Here is a 10,492-nt window from a genome sequence, read left to right as displayed (position 1 = left end):
TTCCACTGCTGTCACTACAGCATTCAGCTCCAGCACCCGAATCCAGATCCGAGCCCCAACTACTAACTGAAATAGCAAGTATTTTTCTCACTCACCTGCTCCCAGGCCTTTTCAGTTGCTGATGACATCCTTCTCTCCATCAGGATGGAAAGAACTTTTCTCCTGTCTAGATAGTTTCAACCACCCAAAGTTAAAAAAAGAACCTGGAGCAAAATACGAGTCAGGGATCTTCCCAGCTGGGGTGACGGCTGTGCTCTTCCAGTGCCCATTCTGGCTGAGTCAGGGCATCAGAAACTTCTCTGAAGAGCCACTGGAAAGAGAGGCTTCAAAAGACTTTGAGCAATAAAATCAAGGCCCAAAAAAAGATTTTATTTTAAAAACAGGTTTGTGGGTTTTTCTTTTTGCATTCAATTCAATACATTGTCATTCAGACATCACAATACTATATACAGATACACAACATTTTTAAAAAGCCTATTTCTGATGAACATTGCAAAAGAACACTGTTTTGTAATGCGTCAGTGGGAGAAGGTGAGGGGCCCCCTAGCACCAAGTTGGCCTTGAAGAGAGAAATGTTAGGCAGCGTCTACATTAGCTGGCTTTGTGGGGCCCCTTATTTTGGCTTCCTGGAAGAAAACTGCTTTCCTCTGGACAATCAGTAAAAGTGAAAGTATGAGGCCTCTGTTCTCAGCTATTGCCATCATGGAGAAGTGACTGGAGAGGGATTCTGCTGGGGGGCCCCAATCTCCATCCTGTGGTTCTTTCTTTATTTATTTTCTTTAAGAAAAAAGATTCTACTTCTTTATGGCCTGGAGAGAGAGAGGGAGGGAGAGAGAGAGAGAGAGAGAGAGAGAGAGAGAGAGAGAGAGAGAGAGAGAGAGAGAGAGAGAGAAGGAAGAGGAGGAGGAGGAGGAGGAGGAGGAGGAGGAGGAGGAGGAGGAGGAGGAGGAGGAGGGGAGAAAAATATTTAGAAGGCTGGTTGAGTTTCTGACCTTGGATTCCTGTGTGATGACTGGGAGAGCAGAACAGAGGAGGCAGTGGAGGCAAAGGCGGCTCCTGAGAAATTCAGTTTCCTGGTTGAGGGGGGTAGGTGGCTCTTAGGCCAATTCCAGCTTGTGTTGAAACAGAAAGAAAGAAAACCTATGTGCTGCCTGTACTCCAATCACGGTGCCTGACCCCTAATTATCATTAATATTAACACGACTTTTAAAATATGCACAGAAAAATCTTAATTGGGAATTCTTGCCTAACTAAGGAGTGCAGTAGGGACAGGGAGCAGGGGAGGACCGGAAGGAAATTTTAAGCTCACCAGGTTCTGCACTGAGGTTGAGATACCTCAGGAGGATCCTCTACCTGCTGGGCAAAGGAGGAGGCAAGAATGGGTCACTGGGGTTCCCCAACCCTGCTTTGTTTGCAATGATTGGGCTCTTCTTGCTCTTCGCTGCCACTTGGCTTTCTTACAAGGAGATGGGGGGGGGGGCGGGGAGGCGGGATGGGGACCGGCAGCTTTGCTCCCACAGCCCGCCGGGGACCCACCTCCAAAGCTGTTGAGGCCCAGTAGATCCCATCTAGATGGGGGTGGGGGTTGAGGATGGGGTGGGGAGTAGGGGGACGACAGGGCGCCCCGCCCTTGGATACTCTCTGCCTCCCAGCCACGGTTCCTCTTTCTTGTTAACATTAAATATTCGTCTGCACCGGCGAAGGGTCCTTCGGTGAGTTTGGTTATGGTACAAAGCGGCGACATAAATAGAGGGGGAAGGTGGCCGGGTGGGCGGTCAGGTGGAGTGGAGATGAGGCGCTTTCGATTTGCTGACCACCTTCTTCTCTTTGACTCGACGGTTCTGGAACCAGATGGTGACCTGGCGCTCGGAGAGGTTCGTGGTGGCAGAGATGCGCCGGCGCTTCTCTTTGGTGATGAACTTGCTGGCGGCGTATTCCTTCTCCAACTCCTTCAGCTGCACCTTGGTGTAGGGCACTCGCTTCTTGCGCCCGCGCCGGTAGCTGCTCACCTCAGGCTGTAGGGGAACCACGTCTAAGGGGGGAGAGAAGGCAGGCGGGCAGCGAGTGAGTCGCGTGGCTGGACCCTGGACTGGCCTGCGGGCATCTACACCGCACCGCAGACTGGGCGCCAAGTTCTGGCAGGGACTCAAAGCGGGCCAGCGGATTGCCCCCAAATCTTTTGCTCTCTAGTAGCAAGGCCACGACTGAGGTGAGGCCACTGTGGTATTTTTCTCTGGTTCAAACTTTAAAGGAGGGGGCACAAGATACTCAGTCATCAAGATAAATAGTACTTGAATACAATGCTTTAAAAAATCAAAATGAATGCAAAATATCCATGATGAACAAAGTATCAATTTTTTAAAATAAACACTGGCACAGTATTACTGATTTTCCTTTTGTCTCGGGCTCCATTATGGCTTGGCACAGCAATCTCTGTGCCACTAGAGTCTCTGTGCCCTTAGAGGGGTCCCTTCAAATTTCACTCTGGTCTGCAGACCTTCCTGCAGTGAAATCATTTGGGCAGCCATCAGCTCACCCTCTGCTGCAGTATGAGAGAGAGATGTTCTGTTGTAGGTTCGAGGAAGGACATGTGGGGCAGGGAGATACCTCCAGTTGGCACCGACCACTAAGTGGCTGCCCACGGCTTTGCTCACTGGCTCTGCACTAGGAACCTGATGCCCGCACCACTAGACAGAGAGAAGGACAGTCCAGGTGACGCCAGCCTGCGCGGGAGCCCATCAGTCTAGGAGTCCAATTTTGTGAGCCACTTAACAACATCCAAGGTAGGAGGCCCTGGTCCTGAGATACAGAGAATCAGTCTTTGGAAGTAAAGGGTCCCCGCCCAGGGTCTGTCCACCAGAGAAGGCACCAGGAGAGCCCTTCTTGGGGGGTAAAATCAGCTATTCACATAAGTCTATAGAAAGAACTCAATGTCCCCCAGCCCCCACAAATGTCCACCCACCAAAACAGAGCACATTCTGCTCTGCTCCAACCCCCTCTCCTCTCCATTCTTCCAAAGCCGAAGAAAACTCTCTTCATCCCATGCAGGAATCCTAACCCTAAGTCCTAAATACCTTGTCACCCTAACCACTAGTAGTTCAGTTTCTTTATACTCTGAAAATTTCACAGAAACCAAAACCAAAAATCTTGTCACTTATACCCGCCTTCCACTCCACCCTCACCTCTGTCAATAAAAAGGTCATAGCCACACTTTCAAGGGGAAGTGGGAAACTAGGGAGAGTGTCTAAATAAATGGCCCCTTAATTTTTAAAATATAGTTATTAGACTTCTTCAGACAGAAGCTAGTGAAGAAGACAGAATATTGGGGGGTTCTCCTTCATTCTCTACCCTTTGAGAGTGTAGAAACAGTCCGGAGTGAAAACACAAAGTTCTTCCTGAAATGCTGTTCTCACCCCACCTCATAGAACACCTTCCCTATACCCATTCCCACTGGGACCCTTATCTCTATAGGATGGAGAGAGATGTCTCCTGAGAAAAAGTGCTCAGGAAGAATATGGGAGGGGGGGTTCCAATGGCCTGGTTTGGTTGTCTTCGTGATGACAATTTCTCAGGAAAATTGTTGGATTTGTCCCTTGTCTCTGCCTATGTATGAATAGGCCAAGGTTTTATAAAAATCTGAAAAACAAAACAACTTCACTTTAACAGAGAAGATCCTTTAGGTTAAAAATGATTTTTTTGTACAAGATAATTTTTTTAAAAACCTCTCAGTTCTCAAGTTGTTTTTTTACTCTTACAGATGTAACTATGATTCAGGAAATTGATGATTCTGGGACAAGAATAATACAGAGAAGGTAAGTAATGATATCATGAGGTCATTGTGAGGTTTTCTTTTTGTTTGTGTTAATCCCCAGAACTTTTTTTTCAGGATTATTTTAGTAAACTCATTTACAAGATGAGAATTTAAGGCTCTAGACTGGGTAAAATAACTTAAGTTTAAGATTTTAAACTCAGATTTTTGGACTCAACATAATGACACAGTGTGTTCTCAAATGGAAATAAACCACCTGATACAATCCAGCTTTAAAATATCTCCTTTTCAAAAAATAAAATAAAATAAAATGCCTTCTTTTCCCTGGAGAGCAAAATGGAATAAAAGTGGCATTTAATTCTTGAAGTAAGCAGATAATTGTCCTCGGTGTTGTTGTTTTTCCCCTCACTTTCTGTAAATGCTCACAATTACCTACCCAATTTTGGGTCCCCAAAACCCTAACTCTAATTTTCCAATGAGGTTTAATCAATGCAACCCTAAAAATCAGTTTTAAAAAACAAGTAATTGATTTAAGCTGGCTATTTTTCTCTGTAGAATACCAGGATTGATTTGGCCAAGTTTTTCATGGGTCAGACCAAACTGCTGGGGATTTTTTAAGACCTCCTGGGGAAATACCTTCTATCTTGCCTTCTCACAGAAGCCCCCTTCATTGTCTGTTGTCTTGTCTGAAAAGGAAGTGGGATCCACAGATGTGGGAACATCTAAAGCTTAGACCTGGAGTAGTGTCTATACTGCCTAAAGTAAATAGGGGAGTTGGCTAATTAATATTACAACCAACCCTTCCCTAATCTCCCTCCAGAGCATACACGCACCCAGACCGCTTCATACCTGGGAATCTAATAGACACCTTTGAGGAGCAAATGAAAATCAGATCAATGCTCAGCCATAGCTTTCTCTTGGAGCTCTGTGTACAGGTTCCTACTGCTCCCTCACTCTTGCCCACTTACTGCCACAACAGAGCTCTGCAGAGGACGCCTTGCTCAGCTAGAAATCCTAGTTGCTCTTCTCAACCAAAATCCAAAGGCTTGTCAGTAGGTACTCCGGCATGGCCCAAAGAACCCACTAAATGTTTTTCTCATTCTCTCTCTCTCCCAATCCTCTCTGTCTCTCCCCATCCTTTCTTTGCTGATTCTCTCTCAAAATTTCTGCCTCTCTCTGAAAAAAAAAAAAAAAGTCTACACTCACCATTGGAAGGAAGAAAGAGAGAGAGAGAGAGAGCAAGAGCAATGAAGCAAGGGTCTGTATAATTGGGGGAAGGAAAAAGCCACAACACATCTTGGCCCTAATTATTTGGATCTTTCTGAACAATTGCTCCATCTCCCACACCAGCCCAGACTGCCATAGATGAGGTTTCTCAGAGCCAGAGGCACTGAAGAGAGACAGTAGTGTTTATGCCTAGATGCTGCGGAACAAACCACAATTGCATAGACAGAGTTATCTGGAAATCTCACTGCTTCTAAAAGATCTCTGTGTGGGCAGAAAGATGGAGGGTGTCTGAAGATCATTTCTTTTTCATCTGCCTATTGCCTGGACCTCTGCATTCACTGTGATACAGCAGCCTGATTCTATTTCCACACAGGGAGTGTTTGAGCACATAGCTGCTGAGACACACTGGGTTTTATATCCATTTCCATGCTGTAATTTGCATGCCATAATTTGCAAATGTATTACATCTCAGTTGGGCTATATATTTTTTATTTCAAAGCTATTTTTCTCTAGGAGGCTGTGATCACAAAGTGTTTATTTCTAGTGTGTCCCCCCCCCCCCCCGCCCGGGGAATCTTTAAAATGTATATTTTATTCAAAGATATTTCTGAGCTTCCCTTCAATCCTTCACCCCTACTCCACTCCACAGGAATACATAAGGATGCCAGAGAAGCTCCTCTTCACTTCTTCACATTAAACCCATCGCCCATTGCTCCAGACTTGCACTTCTGCCCAGAGTGGGCCTGGTGGGTATATGTTCCCCTGTCTTTTGGCCCTTTAGAATGGCCTACTGGCTCCACCTGCTCCAAGAATTCCTGCTAGATACCCAATTCCTAAGGACCTTTCCATTTGGGAGAATTGGGGGATTAAAGGGCCATCTCTCTACATGTGAATTGCCTGTATTCTAGAAATATATTAGTGTATATTTCATATTAGGTGGTTAATAATAGAAATCTTATTATATAAAAATATTATCACCAATGCCAAATATGTAATGCATGATACCATGTACTAATAAAATTCTATCATCCTTAAATCTTCTTGCAACCAGAAATGGGGTGCCTAGGGTGGGTTCCACCCGGGTATTCAGTTGTATGTTATATTGAGTATTCTCAGAATATTTACAAGAATGTTATTTGCTACACTTTCTAACATAATTCAGTGATATTCTCACCATCTGCCCTTTCCCCAGTCCCGGATGCAGAGGAATTTCGGGCCCACTCTTAAGAGGTCTTCAGTCTATATTTTCCAATGAAAATGTCCCTAAGCCCATATGCAGAGCTGGGGGACCTCTGGGCAGTATGGGGAGACATGTGTGGCTGCTCTGGGCCCCACTGGGCCCCTGTGGACATTGGAAGGGAGTCAGTCCGCCCTCTCTCCCTGAGCTCTACTTACAGCCAGAGCAGACTGAAGCTCTGGATTTGTTAGATCCCAAATCCTGATTTCTCCCGTGGGTGCTGAATTCAAAGCTCCCGTATGGTTTTTAGAAACCCTTGGGTGGGTTGCAAGGTCCCCTCCTGTTTAGGGAAAGCCTCATTTAAAGAGGAATAGGGCAATGGTGAATTCCACGCCCCATACCCCACACATAGCCAGACAAAACTGAGGGGCTCTCAGCCTGGGCCTGGACCCCAGGTCCCTTCAGAACAGGTCTTCCTCCCCTACATCTCTCATCCTTACCACCTTCTTTCTGTGTTTGAGGCATGGCTAACTCTCTCTCCCCACACTTGGGGGAGTTAGCAGTGGAAACACCCACATTATTTGAACTCAGTATACCAGAGAGAAAAATAAAATTTATATCTCAGGAGAGGGATTCAAACTTCTTTCTCTACACACCCTCTCAAGAGAGATTTTAGCTCTGCTCCTTTAACAATTGGGAAATTCATGGCCAAATTTTTTTAATACATAAAAAAAGAAAAGAAAAAGGTAGTATCCTACATTTCTGTAGACCGTGGCAAATCGGACTCCTATTGAAAACACACACACACACACACACACACACACACACACAACTGTCTAGTGACTGAACGATCTTGGAAATTCTGGCAAAGAAAATGGGGGTTCTTATTTTCCCCCCAGTTATTCGGTGGGTTGTGGGTTTGGGGCTGGTGATTGTGGATTCCAAGGTACTCTAGGCCCTCCCCACCCCCATTCTTAGCCGGAAGCGGGCTTCGCCGGCACGGAGCCACGCGCGAGACTGGAGCCGGCTGGGGGAGGAGGCGGCGAGCTACCGACTCGAGCGCAGCCGGCGGCCCGGCGCTCGGGCGCCTGTGATTGCTTCACTCTCAGCCAGGCAGCTTCGGGGAACGTGTCGGAGCAGATTTCTTCCCCGGAGCATTCCTCAGCGCAGCTCGCCGGGCCAGCTCCATCGGCAGCCCAGCAAAGCCGGCGCGCCGGGACCAGACGGCGGGGGTGGCTGGGGCGCGGAGCCCGGGGGCAGGCGGGGCGGGGAGGGTCCCTGGCGACGGCCGCGGCACTCGGGCCCCATCCTTACCTGGAAAGGGAGACTTCCAGAGGTGGGCGGACTGCGACTGCTCTTTGGAGCAGTACACCTGACTGTCCCAGCCGTTGGAGAGAGCCCAGTGCTGGTAGCCTTCGACAGGGATGAGCGCATCGTGACGCGGCTCCGGGTGCCCGCTGATCCCGGGCACCACCGACACGTCCAGGTAGCCGGGCATCGCCTGGTAGGAGCTGGCGAAGCTGGGATAGAAGGCGAACTCCTTGGCTCTGGACAGGTCATCGCCGGGCAGGGCGCCCGACGGCTCCGGGTACTTATCGCCCGGGTGGTAGGAGCAAGGCTTTTGCTGCAGGTTCACGTTGTGCGACAGGCGGCAGCCGTAGTAGCTGCCACCAAACGGGTAGCCGTAGCCCAGGGTGGCGCTGGACGAGGTGGGGGGCGCGGGCGGCGGGGCGCACTGGCGCGCCGCCTCCGGGGCCGGGATGTCCGTGTAGACGGCGCCCTGAGGGGCACCCAGGGGAGCCGGTGGGCGGCCCAGCACGGGGTGGGGAAGCAGGTCGCGGCAGTGGCTGGCCGGGCAGCTGCTGCCCAGCCCGTCCATGCTCGGGGCTTTGCCGGGGCTCGCTCCGCTGCAGCCGCCCCCCGCTCCGCCCGCGCTGCCGCCTCCCCCGCCGCCGCCGCCGCTCTCCGGCGCGCTGTCCTCATAGACGTACATAAGGCTCTCTGGCCAGCGCGGATGCAGGAGCAGCGAAGTCGTCATGACATGATCTGCTCGAGCTTTTTAAAAACTCCACTTGCCAGAGGCAGCGAGCTGGGGAGACACCTCGCTCTCTTTTCCCCTCCCCCATCCCTCCTCCTGTCCCTCCCCACCCCTCCCCTCCTCCTGGTGTTTCCACCTCCCTCCCCCAGATTCCTTCTACGCATGCGGGGACACTTCATTAAGAAATCCGCCGGCGGCCGCCCGCCTCCCCTCCACACCCCTCCCGCGCCCACGTGACTCGGCCAGCGCCGAGCGAGCCTGGCCCCGTCTCCTGGAGTTCCCACCCCTCCAGGTGGGGCGGGGCAAAGTGGAAAAGCTCTGTGCTGATTGGCTGTCAGGAGGGGCAAAGAGGAGGGAGCTGGGAGATTTAAAGGGACAGGGCAACGCCCCCTGGCAGGCCCCGGGGAGGGAGAATGAGGAGGGGGGCGGGGAGGCTGAATTTGGCCGACGCAAAGGGGTCTGGAGAGGCGAGGACTATTCCTGGGCGTCTCCCCCTAGGCTTAGGATGTATATGCGGGAGACAAATCCCACCCCCCAAAAGATCGCTGTGAGTGGATTGGGACTTGGAGCTTAGGGTGAGGGAGAAACTGGATTTTTTTTCTTAATAAGTGAAGAAACTAGAAAGCCGGCGTCAGCGCGCGGGGGCAGGGCGTGGGGAGCCCGGCTGGGGCCAGGCCGACTCCCCTGAAGCTCACTAGGTCCCGAAGCGGGGCAGGAAGAGAGACTTTCATGACGGGATGGCGTTTCCATTTCCTACTTCCAGCCACTTACCCTAAAGCCCCAGTTTTCTAAAAGGGACTCTGGTCTGCAAGTCTTTCTCCAGCGGAGCCAACAGTGCTGGAAGGATGCGATGGCTCCCCTCCCGCCCCGCGTACAGATCACCGTGCGGAGTAGAGATGCTCTCAGTGAAAGATGGAGAATAAACGGAGGGAAATGGGAAATTGGGGCAATAGAATAGGCTGGTATTTCAATATACAATAGAAATAAAAAGCCTCAGAGTGAGATTTTTCAAAGAAAGGGGGGGGGGAGTGGGGCGAAGATTAGGTCTAGGAAAGCTAAAAAAGCGCTGGATATGAATCAGAGCACCCCTGCTCTCATATCTGTGTACAAAAGGAAACTTGAAATGAGGGAGAGATGGGAGGCCCCAGGAGGACCGACCTCAGCCCAGGGCGGCCCTGGGCCGTTAGGCTGGTGTGGGCCAGTGGGCCGGGCAGAGCCCGGATCAGTGCAGTTTTAGCTCCTTTATAGTGTGAATTGTTTTCATGCTTTAAAATTGTCCCATATTTCAAAGGACAAATTAACACCAACTTACGGTAAAGCCCCCCCCCTTTCTTCCCTCCCAATCTCCCGACTTACTTAAGGGCCTTCCTATGCCCAAGTTGATGCCTTAACAGAGGCAACCCTTTCCAGGGCACATCTCGGTGGAATTGAGCCAAGTTCCCTTTCTGCACAGGGCCTCCCTGAGGAGAAGAGGTCATAAAGAGAGAGGGGGAAAGAGGGGAGAGGGGGAAAGAGGGGAGAGGGGCTGCAGCATCTCCCTCTTTTCTGCCCCTGCTGCAGCGTTTACATGCTGGGTACTCCTGTCCAGGCAGCTCACAGTAACCTCAGGCTAAGCCAGACCCACTGGACCCCGCCAGCCCCAAGAGCAAATGGCCAGGACTGTCCTGAGACCCAGCCACGCAGTCTCCCTTCTTCCTGTAGGGGAAGGTGGTGTTTGAAGATGGAGAGCATGGAGAGGTCCTGGCAAGGGTGAGTTAGGATAAGAAACTAATCTTCATCAGTGTGATCAACATCCTTAGATTTGGGAAATCAGGTTTCAGGCTGGGCTGGCAGTAGGCAGAAAATACAACAGAAAGGTTACAGGAGCAGGCAAGCAGGCTAGCACGAGGGGTGATGACGGTAGAAAGAGGAGAGAGGAGCCGAAGTGAAGGTAGGTCTTTCTGGGAGCTCACTCCTGGCTGGGAAACTGGCTTCCCTGCCTCCGGAGTCCAAGGTCAAGGTGAAACGAGGAGAGTAAACTTGGCCTGGCCGGTCTAGACTGGGTCTTGTGACCTTGCCACCCCCCCCCCCCTCGTCTGCCTGTGGCCTGGCTGGTGGGGGTAGGTGGGTGGGGAGGGTTTTGGGTGGGTTTCCAGCCAAGAGGGGAGAGGCGGTCCTGAGGCCCGGGCTTCCCCTCCCGTGATGTGTGGGATCCCTGAGGAGTGGAGAACCAAGGCCACAGGGACCGTGCTCTGTGGGGCCACGAGGACAAACAAAGGGCCTGAAATGCCCACTGCAGTCCC

At 50.8% G+C, this 10,492-nt stretch overlaps 1 protein-coding gene across 1 annotated transcript; it reads right to left on the bottom strand.

The window, feature by feature from the left end:
- Positions 1-348: 348 nt before the first annotated feature.
- HOXC13 (homeobox C13) lies at positions 349-8,267 on the bottom strand. The gene is made up of 2 exons (XM_059683112.1): positions 7,487-8,267; positions 349-2,032 (listed from the first exon to the last, which is right to left on the bottom strand). Exons 1-2 carry the CDS (start codon positions 8,208-8,210, stop codon positions 1,776-1,778), a joined length of 981 nt encoding a protein of 326 aa, XP_059539095.1. The 5' UTR covers positions 8,211-8,267; the 3' UTR covers positions 349-1,775.
- Between the last annotated feature and the right edge of the window lie 2,225 nt (positions 8,268-10,492).

This window comes from Myotis daubentonii, chromosome 2 (assembly GCF_963259705.1).
Source record: "Myotis daubentonii chromosome 2, mMyoDau2.1, whole genome shotgun sequence".
NCBI lineage: Eukaryota > Metazoa > Chordata > Mammalia > Chiroptera > Vespertilionidae > Myotis > Myotis daubentonii.
Note: the sequence above shows the minus strand (reverse complement) of the source record. Positions and strands in the feature narration are given on the sequence as shown.

Bases quoted from the DNA above. Each gene is read 5' to 3' on its own strand.
- HOXC13 (XM_059683112.1), bottom strand. From the start codon at position 8,210: ATGACGACTTCGCTGCTCCTGCATCCGCGCTGGCCAGAGAGCCTTATG. The intron at 2,033-7,486 runs GTAAGGATGGGG...CTCCCCCCTTAG, and splicing joins CTGGAAGTCTCCCTTTCCAG to ACGTGGTTCCCCTACAGCCT.